This window comes from Harpia harpyja, chromosome 6 (genome assembly GCF_026419915.1).
Source record: "Harpia harpyja isolate bHarHar1 chromosome 6, bHarHar1 primary haplotype, whole genome shotgun sequence".
Lineage (NCBI taxonomy): Eukaryota > Metazoa > Chordata > Aves > Accipitriformes > Accipitridae > Harpia > Harpia harpyja.
The window spans coordinates 64,124,799-64,141,577 of record NC_068945.1 but is presented as its reverse complement, the minus strand read 5'-3'; the positions used below and the strand labels follow the sequence as shown (position 1 = coordinate 64,141,577).

At 36.1% G+C, this 16,779-nt stretch overlaps 1 protein-coding gene across 4 annotated transcripts in view; it reads right to left on the bottom strand.

Moving 5' to 3' along the window:
- Positions 1 to 16,779, bottom strand: part of USP6NL (USP6 N-terminal like) — a 130,786-nt gene that overhangs the window by 15,422 nt on the left and 98,585 nt on the right. For all 4 annotated transcript variants that reach the window (XM_052789924.1, XM_052789925.1, XM_052789926.1 and 1 more), the window contains 7 exons: positions 15,840 to 15,949; positions 13,071 to 13,119; positions 11,099 to 11,219; positions 6,209 to 6,303; positions 3,407 to 3,472; positions 3,219 to 3,318; positions 468 to 620 (listed from right to left, as the gene is read on the bottom strand). In XM_052789924.1, the coding sequence (XP_052645884.1) occupies positions 468 to 620; positions 3,219 to 3,318; positions 3,407 to 3,472; positions 6,209 to 6,303; positions 11,099 to 11,219; positions 13,071 to 13,119; positions 15,840 to 15,949 (694 nt within the window). The remainder of the gene's footprint in view (positions 1 to 467; positions 621 to 3,218; positions 3,319 to 3,406; positions 3,473 to 6,208; positions 6,304 to 11,098; positions 11,220 to 13,070; positions 13,120 to 15,839; positions 15,950 to 16,779) is intronic.

Genomic DNA, 16,779 nt, shown 5'->3' with positions numbered 1-16,779 from the left:
AAACAATTAAAAATCTGGATTTGACTAACAGAAGAAACTATTTGACCTGAAGTTTGTTCCATAGCTAATCAAGCTACAAAACAGACTGGATTCTCAGGCAACGCTGTTGCTTGAAATAATTTGAAAGCTTGATATTTAATCTCCTATCTTAAAGATTTTATAAATCCAAGTTAATAAAATTATCAAGACATGGGATGTTTTAAAGTGCTTTGCCATTAGCTTACAACCAGTAAACAAAACACCAAAAAAAGAGCAAACTCATGAAATGAAAGGTGTTGATTTTAAACTGTAAAATGGTTTTTCTGGAAAAAAAAAAAACCAAACAACCAAAAAAACCCCTAAAACCTACACAGTGATGAAGAGATAAATATTTGCACAATTTTTAACAGCATGAATTAACGCTTTAAAAATGGACAATGTGTGAATAGCTCCAAACATCTAAATCTGCATATGTTCAAGTTTCTTACCAGCTACTGGTAAATCCAGCTTTGCCCGTTTCAATTCTGATAGAGAATTTTGGAGCTGGTCTATTACAAAGTCATCTTCATAGAAGAAATCCTTGGCTAAAGACTCCTGCAGAAATTCTACAAGCTCTTCCATTTGTAATTTCATCAGATGCTCTATATAAGAAGAAATTATTATGCATTAAAATATCTTGATTATGGACATTGGAAAATGCACTTAAGACATTAGATGCTTTTGTTTTCAAAGTAGAATGAAAAACACTTAATTAAGCAGGTAACAGAATTTTACACCAGAAATCTATGAAATGCATTAAAAATTCACTTGCAAATCAGCACAGAAGTACTTTCTACTTATCATTCTCTACTTAGGACAATGTTTTCCAAGAAGGGGCATCTTCAGAAAACTAACTACAAGTCACCCTCCCTCAGCCTTATGTCCAACAGCTTCAGGTCTTTATTTTTCAGCCTGCATCCTTAGCTTACAAAATACTGCTGTAGATCTGTACAACATACATCATATCTCTTATTAAGCGCTTTGAAAAGCGGTAAAACATTTTAAAGATTTGTATTTACAGTATCTTCATTCACAACTGAATTAACTTCCAATGAAATGATGATGGCAATTCACACTTCAGAACCATTGCTTCAGGCTCTCTGAAAATTCAGGTACTTTTTGCTACTTCAATCAAATTCAGGTCATACTTTGAAAGTCATTTTACAGTTATCATATTATTTTTCTTTCCCCTTCTGCACAGCAGTAAGGCCATGTTTCCCACACAAACCTATGTGGCTTGCAAGTCTGCAACTGTGTAACTATGTAACTTCTTTAAGCATATGTATGCCATCAAAAGCTCCAGAATGTACAATTTCTATACAGAAACCATAAAAAAATGTTTTTGCACTGTAATAAAAATGCTCTTGGCATGTATTCCACAATGGCACTTCGACTGGATAGCTATACTATTAATGTTTTTAAGGGTAGACAAGAGACTGGAAAACAAATCAGAGTCGTCTTCTGCCACCTTCTCTGCCAGTCCTCTAATCTCTTCTCTGCTGCCATAAGGTACTCTCGGTGTTTTAATCGTGGAAGAAGTTGCTACGTACTTGCCAAGCAAGCAAACCTGCACTCAGACTTTTTCCTCAGGTCTTCTCATAAAAAGAGTGGTGAATAAAAAAAAATAAAAATAAAAATTCAAGCAGATGTCTATTTGCAAATAAAGAAAAGAAACCAAAATGCTAAGCCTAACAATTTGCCTCTAAATGTTTAGCTTTCTTAAGTACAATAATTAAAAAAGTAACCTTTTTCATTTTTCAAAGCAGTTTATGACACAAACTAATGAATACACCCTAGTGAGACAGTGAGGTAGTATCACCACAGTTCAAGGAGGGTAAACTAGCATGCAAATTAAGACGTCAATTCTGCAGGCTCCATGCAGACCTCTGAATTTACATAGAGTTAAACGACTTCACTAAGAAAGCCAAAGTCCCAGAGCAAGACTATCAAACTCGAGCTACAAGGTATCACCCTGAGAAATGCTCAAGTATATTTAGAAGCTAACATCCATCCTCAAAAGCTTTTTGGATCCTTCAGAACTTAAGGTGCTAAACCACTTTGGGGAACCAGGTGTAAATGCTTTGGGCAATTCTTCTGTTCAAAATCTCAAATTTTACTTTACCCAAAGGCAAGAGATGGAAGAGAAGGCCATCCAGGCAGACTACAGAAATTCTGAATTTTAATTACATTCTCGGACAAACAACAGCATAGAGAGACATGATTCCTCATTGCTGAATTGTTTGCTGATAAGAGTTTCAGGCACTTAGTGGCATACTCTGGATTCTTTGTGAGCTTTTCAGATTAATTTAAATCCTGTAGGGGCTAACAAGCCATTTCCAAAATGTGGAACTACAATATTTTTTCTCCATTGTTTAATCAGCAACACAGCTCACCTCATGTCGATGTTTAAAAAATTTCTTACTGTAATAAATATTTTTCTTTGGGAATCACACTGTATTGGGTCTGGCTGAGATGGAGTTAATTTTCCCCACAGCAGCCCTCATAGTGCTGTGCTCTGTATTGGTAGCTAGAAAGGTGTTGATAACACCCCAGTGTTTTGGCTACTGCTGAGCAGTGCTCGCACAGCATCGAGGCTGTCTCTCCAACGTTCCCCCCTCACCGGCAGGCTGGGGCTGGGCAAGATCTTGGGAGGGGACACAGCCAGGACAGCTGACCCAAACTGGCCAAAGGGATATTCCACACCATAGGGTGGCTGCTCAGCAATAAAAGCTGAGAGGAAGGAGGAGGAGGGAGGGACGTTTGTTATTACGACATTTGTCTTCCGGAGAAACCGCTACCTGTATTGAAGCTCTGCTTGCAGGGAAGTGGATGGGAAGTAGAGAATAAATCTTTTGTTTTCCTTTGTTTCCACATGCAGCTTTTGCTTTATTAAACTGCCTTTATCTTGACCCACAAGTTTTTTTTCCATCTTCTTTTCTCTCCCCACCCCATCTTGCTGAGCAGGGGAGTGATAGAGCGGCTTGGTGGGCACCTGGCATCCAGCCAGGGTCAGCCCACCACACACACATTAATAAAACAAAGATTTTTGATCTTTTTGTGCATAAGGAAAGAAAAATACCTGTCAGAAATAGCACAAGGCAAATGGGAAACTAAGATTTTCACACAAGGTCAAGCTACACAAAATAAGACCACCACCAGATGAATCTGTTTAGCATTCAGATGTTTGAGAGATTTCTTACTTCTGTGTAGTTTCAGAATTGTGTAAGACATAGCAGTGAGAATCCGCTCTCCTTCAAGTATGTAGATATCCCATATCCTGAGGCTTAATGTAAAGGGAGTCTGCAACGACATAATCAGGCAACACTGTGAAACAGTTTGTCCCAAGTCACAATTAAAAACAGAAATAGAAAATGAAAAACATACTCACACGATCAAGGAAACACTGGAAAAACCACTTTGTTGTGTAAAAGCTAGTGGACATATCCTGGGAGTCCTGTAAAAACCGCAGTTTAAAAATACTCACAAAAATCAAGTAATGCCTTGCACTGCCCATGAAAAAACATTTTCACCTTGTGGCCAATGTACCCAATACTCACCATAAAGAATTAATTTAACTACATGAAACACCGCTACTTCAATCCAACAAATACAATTTCTGTCTTTTATATTTTTTTGTCATCAGCTTCACCACCTGAAGAAACATGCATTCAGAGATGCAGAGGTATTAACACATCTTGGACCTCCATCTTATTCTTGGGACAGAGGTAGCAGAGGATTAAATCCTCTCTCAAGAAAAAAAAAAAAAAAAAAGATAGATATTCTGGAGCAACCAAAGTTCAGGCACTGAGTCCACTTAAGTCTTTTATTTCTCTACAGCAAGGCTGCCAATTCACACCAAAGGTTGAAAAGATTTTGTGACAAGAATATTTATCTACCAGAAATCAGCCTAAAACAATCAAATTCTTCAAACCCAGGACCTCAGAACAGCACTTAGACTGATAAGGAATTTCATTCCTTAATTAAGGGCCTAATTATCCCTACAGCATAGATGGTCCATCTGGTATGCCACCCCATTCAAAGATGGCTAAAGCTTCTTTGCAGTTTCATGGAGCTCTTCAAAGTTCTTTGCACAGTTAGAGGAAAAGCCACAGTAAAAGTTGAAAAGTTAAGAAATTCTGAATTTTAACTTTGGGATAACATCACATTCTATTGCTGGCCACGTTCATCTTTTCCAAAAATTTCCAGTTTACAAACCCTGAATAAGCAATGGACCAAATCTAAAAATTTCAATTATACAAACACTGAATAAACAATGGTCCAAATCCCTCTGGCTTATCTGCAGGCTTTACCTTCATCTTTCAGCAAGTTAAAATGGGCTCATCTTAGTGATACATTCACAGTAAGAAATGAGGAAAAATAATTCTTAATATAATTGAAATAATCTTTATGAGACTTTCATTTTGAGAGTCTTTAAAAAAAGCAGAACAAAAACCCACCTTATTTTGAGACTTTTCTAACCTGCAAGAATGGCCATCAGCCTACTGAAAGACAGATATAATGGACCATGCCTTTCCCTGATAAAAAAAACTGATTGCTATGAAATTTAATGCCACTAAAGTAATTCACACAAAAATAGAATTAAGTTCTGATTTAAAACTGAAAGGAAAAATATATAGTAAATATATAGAGAGAGTGAATGTTTTCTGGATCCCTCTAAACAAGTGGCCAAGAACTCCCTCAGAAGGGAGCTATCAAAGCATTTTATTTAAACTAGCTTTTTCAGTTACTAAAGCAACTTACTGCACTTTTCTGAAACTTTCTTTTTCAAGTGACCCAAGGCAGCGGGGGGGGGGGGGGGGGGGAATGAGTCACGGGGACGGATGACAGAAAAAAAGTTCTTGATTATTAAATGCAGTAATAAGAGGTATGTAAGCAATATATAAAATTTAATAACGTGCCAGCCTTACGTTTTATCACCTCAATCACATATAATTACTTTTGGATTTTTGGAAAATGTAAGGGCCATTTACCATTTACTGTTAAAACCACCCAATCTTCTTGGGATTATTTTGTATTTTGTTCCTAAAACACGAACCTCAAAAATGAGAATAAGACTGCATACAAGAATCATCATCTTGCATGTACTGTAAAAACTAAATCTGCAACTTTCATTTCAGAGTCAAGTTAGTTACAGAACTGGTCCTGATTTTTTTTTTTTTAATATGATAAGATAATCTTGCATGACTAATTTTGACTTGACCTTTTAATAGAAGAGTCGTTTTTTTCCTAACCAGATCTGCCTATTTCTATGTTATGAGCAGGTCTTACAGCATGTTGTTAAAAAAACACATGAAATTCTATTTTATAATACAACAGGCACACATTAGATGCAATTCATCATTGCCAAGGTGCTTGTCTGCTCCCAAATTGTCTTTTTTTTCTTTTTGTAAGGAGATAAAATACTAAACAGAAAATAATATAGTCCTGGGAAGGTAATGTTTGTAGAGCAGCTATCACTCTTAGATGATGTTGCTGCAACTGGGCATCATTTACGCTACCTTTTAAGTCTTGGAGATGGATTCTGGCAGAACCAACGTGATTGTAAAAGAAAATTCTTGAATGACTATTGGAAGGGCATTTTTCTCCCGTTCGAAAAATAAATTTGTTCCTTAGAATGAATACAGCCAATATTAGCAAAAAAATAAAGAGCATATTATTACCTATTTAAGAGCATTAGAAGGGACAACACTCAACGTTTAGCTTCGTGAAAATACTACTGAGTATGTGCAAATTTTAAAAGGACCATTAACTCCTTTATAAAGGTTATTTTTTTAAACAGAGATTAAAACTGGTTGGTTGCAAAGTCACCTCTGTCCAGAGATGAGCCACAAAGCTCTACACACAATAAACTCTTGATAAAATGTTTTAACATCAGCTTGCTATACAGCAGTTTGCTCAAGTCCAGGTAGGACCACATATTTTCCTCAACTCAGAGGTCAAAAGTGAGACAGACGCCCAATTTCATTACACTTAGGATCCAATTTTATCATAACTCTGCCAAGGTGCACCATAACATTGTCTATAATGAAAATAACAGCACTTTTGCCTCTTAGAGCTTTGCATTTTTTTCTGAGGTTTGAGGTATTCTTAACCTAGTGTGTTAACCTGAACTGAAACAAGGTAGCAAGCTGTAAATTACAATTGCTTTTATTGTGATATAAATACTTACCAAATGCTGCTTAAGTTTGGACAAAAATTTTTTCAGTATTTTGTCATGATGTTCTTGAAACCTCAACAGTTTTGGAAAACCAGGAATAAAAAAACCTAAGAAAAGAAGTTGACCATGTAACAGGTGTATGTATAATAAAAATGATATTAAAAAAAGGCATTTAGACATTTGAGAACATTATCCTTCTGTATGACCACTGGATCTGAACAGATATTCATAGCAGTATTATTATATCCACATACGGATATGCACATACTCCTGCCTAAATGACTACAGCAAAACATCAATACATTCCTTTAGTGACTATTATTAGTTTAGTAATGGTACATGACAGCAGATCCATCAGTCTTATGTTAGTCTACCCACTATAAGTTCATGGGGAAACCAAATTTATAATTATCCTTTAGAAAACAAAACAAAAACCCCACAACCACACCAACTAAAACTTTTAAAAGCCAAAAAGACATAAATCAGGATTATGCCCAGCAAATTCATGATAGAAGGGCAAAGAGCATAGGCAGCTACTAGAACCATCTACACTGAAGAAAAGGCCATAAAAAAAAGACAAGAGGGATATTCTACCAATACAAATATGAATATATAGTATAAAGTAAAGATTATGAGCTCATACAACTGAAACTAAGGGCACATTAAAAATCTTGAATAGCTTTAGTGATCATACACTGGAAAAGAAAAGCACTAAGATTCCCTTCCAATTGAGTTATCAGCAGAGTTAAAAAAAAAGGCTCAGAGCAAACATGTAATACTAGCCAAAAAACTTGAAATGTAAAGGAAAGCTAGTACAGCTACACAGCAGGAAAAGAAACCATTCAAAGAAGATCCTTCAAAAAGCTGAAGCTGTGTTCAGATCAGAAAAACAGATATGATCAAACACTGGCAGTAGAAAAATATGAAAAGCAAGCCTCCCCCAAAAAAACAACTTACAAAAGACATTAAAAAAATACTAATAGACCTATTTTCAAACACCTTGGAAACAGAAAGCCTGACAGAGAATTTGTAGGTTCAACAGTCTGTGAAGATTTTTAGAAGTGCTCAGAGAAGATAAAGTCAAGACTAAAAACAAGTTAAATTTTTGCATTGAAGATACTGGGAAGGTTCCCAAGTCAGAACCCTAAACAGCTCTAAAAGAACTCAAAGATCAACTAGCTGAAATACCGATTCTGTGAAACCTCTTGCTTAAAATACCAGGAGCCTGGAAAGTGGATGACATGATGTTAGCTTTTCTTAGACTAGTTTTCAGTCCAATATTGGTCCAACATTTAGGCCAATACTCTGAGAGGAAACTGACAGAAACCATAACAAATAAAGTTGTGGTAAGTGGACGTCCAGATGGATGCAATGCACCAGAGAAGACTCAACATGGTTTTTAGAAAGAGAGGTCATGTCTCTTAAATCTACTAGGCTTCCTGGAAGAAATCAGCGACCATGTAGGCACAAAGAGCAGTGGATATTGCCTGATTTGACTTACAAAAGTACTTAATAGAGCCTATCACTGAAGTAGATTCATCTCTTCAGTCCATCTCCTAAAGCAGCTAATCCAATGAGTTAAAAGATCATAAAATAAAAAAGACAAAAAGGCTTCACCTATGAATAAGAGTTTGTGCTGGGACCTAAGCTATTTGACACGTGCCATGTGTCTGCACTGTGAACAGTCAAGTCCTAGCCATCCTGAAGGAGTACTGGAAAATCTGGAAAAGGCAAGAAGTCAGAAATTATCAAAGTATACAACCACTTCTATGTCAAGAACAGATTAAAACACTATGGCTGATCAGCCTGCAGTAAAGAAACAGCTAAGGGGAAATACCACCAAGTGCCAGCAGTGTACAGGTTATGAATATTCACTGTCTTCTCTAAGGCAAAATCTAGAGGGCATCATCAAGAAACCATTGTGTGGCAGAGCCAAAACAAAAATGGAAGAACACAATCCACAGTCAAACACAATGAATTATTTAAGGAAGAAGAGTCTACTGGAGACTATTAAAGGCAAAACAAATTTCCATCTCAAGAAGCTCATCCAGAAATTCTTTCAGCCTCTAACACATTTTCCAGGCGGTGTTGATCCTTGGTTGCCTTATTCTCGACACTTCACTGACCATCTGTTGCTGGTCACTATCAGACACAGGACACTGAGTTAAATAGGTCTGGTACAGCAATCCCATATTCTTAGGATTAAAAAAGGCTACAAAAACCCCTCAACAGTTTTTACTTCTAAATGATAGACAGTATGGAAACTGGAAAAAAGTACGAACACAGAACACATGTCACTTCAAAAAAACCAAAAGAATCCCTAAAAAGTCCCAAACCAAAAAGAAAACTCTAGTTACCAAATATGTAATTCAGTACATGGTCACTAAGCTGCAAGATTTACTATCTCAATTTCACACAGGTTTAGTATTTCATAGATACAAATGCACATTCTATCATATTTAAATGTCAGGTTGCATATTACAAAATTTTGCTAATATAGGCGAGGTGTTTGGGGTTTTTTTCTTAATGTAAACAGTGAATTACTACATCAAAGCTAATTAGCCATCACTAAAAACATTCAAAGGTGCTTTTTCCATAGGAAGTTCTTTCAATTTATATATACCAACTCATTATCTTGAATTTTTAAGACTTTAAAAACCCCAAAGGAAAGAGCTTTCAAAAACCTAAATCATTTTCAAGGTCAGATACCTGTATTTTATCATTTAGAGACTTCACATTATCCATTCATTATGAAACACCACAGAGGCCAAATTCACCCCTTGATTTCAAGTGGTTTGTGCTAGAAGTTAGTCTGGCTATGTATCTGAGACACATGGGTTGCACCCAAAAAGCATTCCAGGTTTCCAGATCACAAGCAGAAGAGAAAAACAGATGAAAAACTTTGTCTATGAAGAACAAACAGTTGGCAAACAGTGCTTGAAACTACTTTCCCCAAAGAACACAGAAAAAGTGCAAACAGTTAGATGACACTGGTTAAGTCAGTTTTAAAGTTTCCCTTCCAGAATCTACAGTGATATTTACAGTAATTCTGCACTGTGGCATAAACTCATTTAAAACACATACATTCAAAGAATCATAGGAAATCTAGGTTGGAGGGGACTTCTGGAGATTATCTGGTCCAACTTGCTGAAAGCAGGACCTTAGATTATGTTGGTAACATTTAACAAATGATAAATTTGGAACATTTGAGTTATAATTAAGGTTTTGTCAGCATATCTATAAATGCAAACTTCCTTAACAGATGTTGCCAAGACAGCTTCAATGTGTGTATAAACCTACAGCATGATGGTTCGTATGCCCTGTGGAGGAACTCATCAAGCCTTAGGCTACTCAAAGCTCCCTCCTTCCTTCTCTAATCACTTAACAGGTGTGTGCCCTGTAACTCAGGGTGGAAAGAAGGGAAGGAACGAAGGAAGGAGAGAGGGAGGTCTGAATGGGGTATCCAGTAACAGTTACGCAGGCAGCGTGCTGACTCCCATAAGTACACAAGCACACATCTGCCTGCATAAGTCCATCACCAACTACCATATGAACCCTTTTGTTCATCACAGCAAGTTCAAATGATGACTACAAAAATCAGCCTGAGAAATTCATGTTAATAATTCTCCATTAGCATGACATTGCAAGGTTAGGACGCTCTCCTGTTTTTAAAAAAAAAAAAAAAAAGTGACATGGACAAAACACTGAGACATAAAAAACTGGAAAGTTTTAAAATCCTGTTTAACACTGTACGGCATCTTAAAAAGGCAACTATGCCTATGCGAAGCTCCCATGTATCAAAACCAGATCAACTGATTTGGTATATAATGACTTGATTTAGACTGACTCCCCCAAACACCTAAAATTTTCTATGACCTTTGAGGAGCTCAACATTCTACACAGTTGTAGTTGCATAGTTGATTATTATTAAATTTATAGAATTTTTTTTTGTAAGATGCTTTTAGTCCGTGTTATCATTGTGTAAAGCTCCAAGCAAGTCTTTGACTCGTGATGAATTCAGAATGTCACTTATGACACTGATCCTCATGTGAGATTGCACTTTTGGGGTTTTTTTAAAGGCGATAGCTTTGCAGAAGTATAAACAAAAAAAAATAACCAACTAGCACTTCATCTCGGGGGTGGAGAACATCCAAAACCACTGAAAAGCCAAATGATATCACAGTATGAAAAAGTCTTAAGCAGGGAAAAGGAGATAGAGCTTGTTGGAAATTTGCTAAAAAGCCTAAGTTCTAGATAATATTTACTTTTTCAGACTTCCAAGAAAGACAGCTTTTCTGAATCACCACATCACTAACATCTACAAAAGATGTTGGAATTCCTGGAGTTGTTCCATACCAATAGCCATGGAATATGCATAGATCATAGTAAATCTGGCATGGAAAGAGAGGACTATCAATAACATACAAGGAACAAGACTGTGAGAGCAGGAAATACTGTACGTGGCAGAGAAAACCAAAAAACCCAAACTTAATGCCTAGATACAAGTCCATTTTTTTACTATAGATTCCTGTCCTGCAAATTATAGCACAGCTGCAATATTATTTAACACATTCTGTATTAGGTTTCCACTACTATTTTATTGCTATGTAGATCTCTACATAACCAGCTTTCAATTGGTTACATTCCCTGAGAGATTAAGAGGAAAGGAAACCGTCTGATTTTCATTAAGAACTATTTGAAAGGTATCACATATTAAAAAAATTACTTACCATTATGGGTGAGAGCTCCAGTGACATCCAATAGCCCCCCCAATATAAAGCTCCCATTATGTCTTATTTTGACTATACAGACAGAACAGCATAGTTCCATTTTCAAATAATTTACAACTTCAATAGGGCAGGTTGAAACCTAATACATACTAAGTGACATGAAACTCCATACCATGCATAGCATGCTTTGGACCAGAGAGAAGTTTCACCAAGGCCCAGAAGGCATCTTCTTCATTCATGTACATAAGGAGTAAAGCTGTGATCTGGCTCATTCCCTGACAGTATCCAACTTCCTGAAAATCAGACAGTGAAAATGTTAAAACACAAGCCTCATAACTAAGGTTAACCTTAGCAATTAATTTTTCCTTGAGCTAGTGGAGGAAAGAGGATGCCTGTCCTGATGGCCTAAGTTCCCTAATTATGACACCACCAAGCACACTCAATATTTAAAATATTTATAGATAGAAGGGATGATGCATAACCCTCCAACTGAAAAATAAACTGGAAGTTTTGACTGTCCATTAGAACTCTCTACTGATGCACAAAATCCTTGTCAGTACTAATAATTTCAAGTAATGGCATCATCTTATTCTCCGAATGGATGCATTTTCCATTTCGTTGTAATTTGAGGGGTTTTGGGGGGACAGGGTCTTGCTTTGTTTTGCTTTACAGTCAGGGCACCATCTGAGAAACACAGGAGTTTTCAAGAGTAACCTATAACTATAAACCTGCTCAAGTTTAGCAGCCCATAGCAAGCAGATGTAATAAACCCAAAGAAAAAAATTTTATTGTTCCAAAACCGAACTTGAGTTTTTCCGCTGCTATTAATTTTGACTTTTATGGCAGGAACCAACTGTCACTATCATTTAGCTACTCAGATAACCCCACTGATAAAGTATTTGTAAGGACAATTACTTAATTGTGGAATGACTTTTTTCACGTTTACAAGTTCTTAGCAGAACTTTGCTCTAGAGATAAAACCAAAGCATAAGAATTGCTATACATTAAGAGGAAAAATGCAACAACATAAGTGCAAAATAAAAGCCTCACTGTAGTATTCCCATCATTACACTTTAACAGTTGATTTTAAACAGTATTTTTCACGCAACTTAAAAATACTAGTCCAATGTTCTATAGGAGATGTATAAAGGTCCTTCCAGAGTTTTATTTCTCAGTGTGTCAAGTCTGCTTACAAAGAAAAGCTTTGTAACATAAAACATAACAAGTGAAAGACAACAAATTCCAGCAACGTCAGTTCTTTTATAGGCCAACAATTGTGAGGAGAAAGAAACTGAAACAGGACAGAAAGGTTAAATTTCCTAGAACTTTGAAAAATGAAACAAAGTGGTATTTAATTAGGCTAACTGCTTAATTTCACTTTCTTCTTAACTTTACATACTTTTACATTGAATTCTAGGGAGCTGCTGATGGATATAAAATGAAAGATGTACAAAAATGGCCAAAATGGGCACAAGGAATGAGGGATAGTACATTAAAACCACAGTTAAATGCGGGCATGATAGCATTTCTGTTTCTTCTATTTTTAGCACGCAGCCAAAAGACATTACAAAATACGTTAAGTTTCTAACCCTTATGATATAGTCTGGAAACCCCACTCTAACTAATCCTCATCCAGGACTGCAGCCAAGACCGAGGGCTTAAGTAAAGATGATGCAACCTTTGAAACCATTTTCCATTTGGCATGGAAAGAAAGAACTACCAATAACATAATCCTCCAGGTTATAAAATATGCCTGTTTACTCCAACATGCATCTTTCTGCAGTGTGTTTTCCTTCCCGTCATTCAAATGAATGGGAGGCATATTCATATAACAGGGGGAAAATATCAGTAGTATAAAACTCCAGCACAGCACAAATTCATTATTCTTATTAGACACAATACTTGGTTTTAGTCAAACTGTATGCACAGTTCAGTCTTTCCAATAAGATACTTATAATCAAGATGCTTTATTTCAACTGCAGCTCAAAACATGTCAACAAACAATTTATTTCTATGTACTTCCAAAGGTCTCTGAAATATTTGGTTTGGTTTGTTTTAGGGAGAAAGAAGATACAGAATTGTAAGTTATTATCTTATGGTATGTTCAGAGAAACCATATTTAAGTGTGAAGGTATACAACTTACCGTATTATATATGGAATATGCAGCTAAAACATGGAATAAAGATTGTTGCCTGGAGAAATAAGAGTAGAAAAGGAAAATACTATAATATTGTCTTTTGTAAAAACAGAAAAACCTAAAAGTAGTGAACTATATTTTGGAAACCTGTTTCCCCAATTTGCCTTGTCTAGCACTAAAGAACAGGATAGACCACACCTTACAACGATACGCGCTTCTGTTTTCAGACCAACATTGTATTTAGCACTTTTCTGATGTTTTACACATTGAAAGGTTTCAGAAAAATACCTATAATACTTTGAGAAGGCAATGGTGTCAGATCATAATTTTTACAGACACGTAAAGTGAAACATAGGATGGGCTACATTTAAAACACTGATTTATTCTAAATGCCAAACTTTAAACACCCCAGACCTGATTTCTGTGCTTGCGGAACACTAACAGCTGTTACTAATTTCAAACATAGATGTAGAAGAGTTGAAATACACAAAGCAGCCACAAAGGTGTCTTAATCTTGGCACCCAAATTAAAGGCTGCTTTAGTGATTGCTACTGTCAAACTGAAGAAAAACAATACCAACTCTGATTCGGCATCCTATGCTCAGTCCTCCAGAGTGTACTGATCTCCATGTAGTTCAGAGTTAGACTTAAAAAGAGCTTTGTATAGGTCCTTTGCTTTCTGTAAAAACAGTCTGACTTGTGAAGGTACTAAGACCAAAAAAAAAACCCCACCTCAAAAACCAGCCAAAACAAAACTCTGATCTTCTCAAACTGGGTTATCAAAGTAATGATAGAGAGCTCTCATAATGAATTTTTAAACTCACACCTACTTTTTGTGATTTGTTGGGGAGAGAATTTGGAAACCTGAAACCCTACTTTCATCTACAACTAAAATTGCTAAAATTTAACTGCTGAGTTTCACATACTGTCCTTTTTCTGTCCAGTGAACTTCTCTCTATCTATCACTAATCAAATGTATAGAAATTCTCTCTATCACTAATCAAGTGTATAGAAATAGATATTACCAGGTTAAAAAAGAAAGCATAAGCAAAAAGTTGCGTATTTTCTATCAGAAAGAGGATGCATACTTGGAGAATTTTACCGTAACATCTAGATTATGACATTTTTCTTTGCCCTCTTGCAGAACTGAAGCTTAGCCATTCTTCAGTAGCCAAAGTAAAGTGTAACCTAAAGTACTAGATACTAAGCTGGAGTCTTATTTTACAAGGACGAACTAAAAGGACCCAAATGTATACAGGAACCTTCTATATCTTCAGCTGACCATATGAAACTGAGCATAAGAGCTCAATCTCATTCATAGTAAGATACAGAAAATGATGGTAGTTTTAGTACTATTTACACTAGATCATACCACTAAAGACATGTAAAAGAATGAACCCTCAAAGACATACAGTCTACTTAAAAGTCAAACAAGCTATTGATTTACCCAGGGGACTTTATTTTATTGCTATGTGAAATGATTTCTGAATTTTTCATTGAGGCATCACTGGAAATGCATAATATATGTACAGTAATTCCAAGATCTATTCCAAGTGTGAAATTGCTTTATGCAGCCAAAGGCTTTCCTGTGAAGTCTGAGGGCACGCTTACAACACAGCTACAGGGACTGGAGCTGGCTCTGCTTGTGTTAACCCCAAACTGACGAGGTAGCGAGCTTCTGGTAACACCTAAAATGTGTGCATAAAAACTAACTGGGGCCCAGAAACAACACAGTCATTTTTGTATGGTGCTGTGTCAGTACTACTGAGAGGCGAGGCACGTCAGCTCAAGTACAGATAACACTGCACAAATATATCTAAACTACAGTGGCTGCACAGAATAGCTCTCAGCTTGGGAATTTCTGCTTTGTACTCCACCCTGTGTTGCAGCCACCAGAGAAATTCCCCATATTTAGAATTTGTCCACAAAATACCTAGAAAAATAATATAAGAAAATGTTTGTTTTATTATCACATTAAAGTCCACAGCTCTTGAGTATTGCTTTTTGAAAACAGCAGACTACTGTAGAATCTGCCTTGGAAAGAAAAGGAGATTAAAAACTGAACTAATACAGTCACAGAAGGGAAAAAATACCCTCTTCATCTCAGCAGGGTGCTGATGCTGCAAGCTAGCAACAATACTGATGTTTGTATCGTCACTTATTTCACTATTAAGCATTTTTAAAGATGACAGCTGCCTAATATTCCTCATCCAATGGCAGTAAAAAAAAAAAAAAATTTTTGAAGAAATCCAAAAGCATTAAGGCCTACATTTGTAAATAATTAAATGCTAACATAAAATACTGCTTTATTTGGTTCTGAATTAGATACTAGAAGAGCAATATAAAATCCAAAGGAAGGCTAAAATCTCTGGGAAGATAAAAGTTATTAGAGATGCAACAAGTTATTTTGGTTTTGAAGATACACAGTTAAATAAAATGATTGCATAATAAATTTTAATTTATTAGTTTGGAATTCCCATGCTTTTGTATTTACAATATGTGAGACTTTTTATTAAATATGAAACAAAATGAGAACAGTTGAGAAATGGTTTTCTTTGGAATGTTACTGGCCACCTCATAGTGAGGGAAAACTAGTTGGTTGGAAGTGACCATCTGGTTTTGTGGTAGTAACGGTAATTACATCATTGCACATAGACAATCCTGCTTTGAAAGTTTGGAGCTTATATTCAACATGCTTGCATAAGTTGAAGAGGCTTGAGGCCTGATCGGAAGCCAGTTTTAAGACAAGCAAAACAAAGCCTTTTAATTTACTTACTTCACACCGTATCTGTCTCGAAACATGATATGATCTCTATATGTTCGATTTACATCAAGATCAATTTGCCTAATATCTGGCGAAGACCCTCGTGCTTGACACTTCAATTTCTGGGAAAACAGTAAAGAACAGAAATTAAGTTTAAAACTGTGAACTCTAAAATAGCAGAAACCTGCCTGACTGTACACCTATACTGAGGTATTTGCAATCTCATGACTTAAAACACTTAATATAGAATAGCAACTCACAAGATGACAATTTTAACGTATGCATGTATATGCATATTTTAGACAAGTCAGGCACATTCACACAGTATTGATGTAAAAACACCAATCCCATAACACACATTTTTGTGACACGCCATTCACTACCCATATTCAAGGCTATGTTTCAGCATTTCAAATTTATAATTGCTATTTCTCAGGTAGGCACATCACTGGAGAAAAACAGAAAGTGAATTTTACTACTCAGGAACAAGAACCTAAGATGCAAGTTCTCCAGACTGGACATCCAAATGATTTAGTGTGGTTTTCATACTTTTCCTGTGTTTTTCTTGAAGCAGAAGTAATAACTACATAGCTGCCAGTTACTATCTAAGTATAGATAATGGACATTTCTCCAGTCTTTTCCTCTGTCTTTCTGTTCTAATCTAATTTAGTTGTAGAATACCTCCACTTTAGCACTTGCTTTAACATTTTATAATTAAATCCAATTTTGCAATTGATTACTTGGGAAGCCTGCACAGGTTAGATTGCCACCTTTTTTTTTGCACTTAGAATAATTTTCTCTTGACACTCATTCATTCATTCTCACTTCTGTCCCTAGAAGTTGAGTTTGCAAGACATTTCAAACTGGATTCAACATGGTATTTTCAAAACATTACTTCTGAGTAGGCAGGCATTATTAGAGAATACCACAGACAATCAAAAGGCAGAACTCT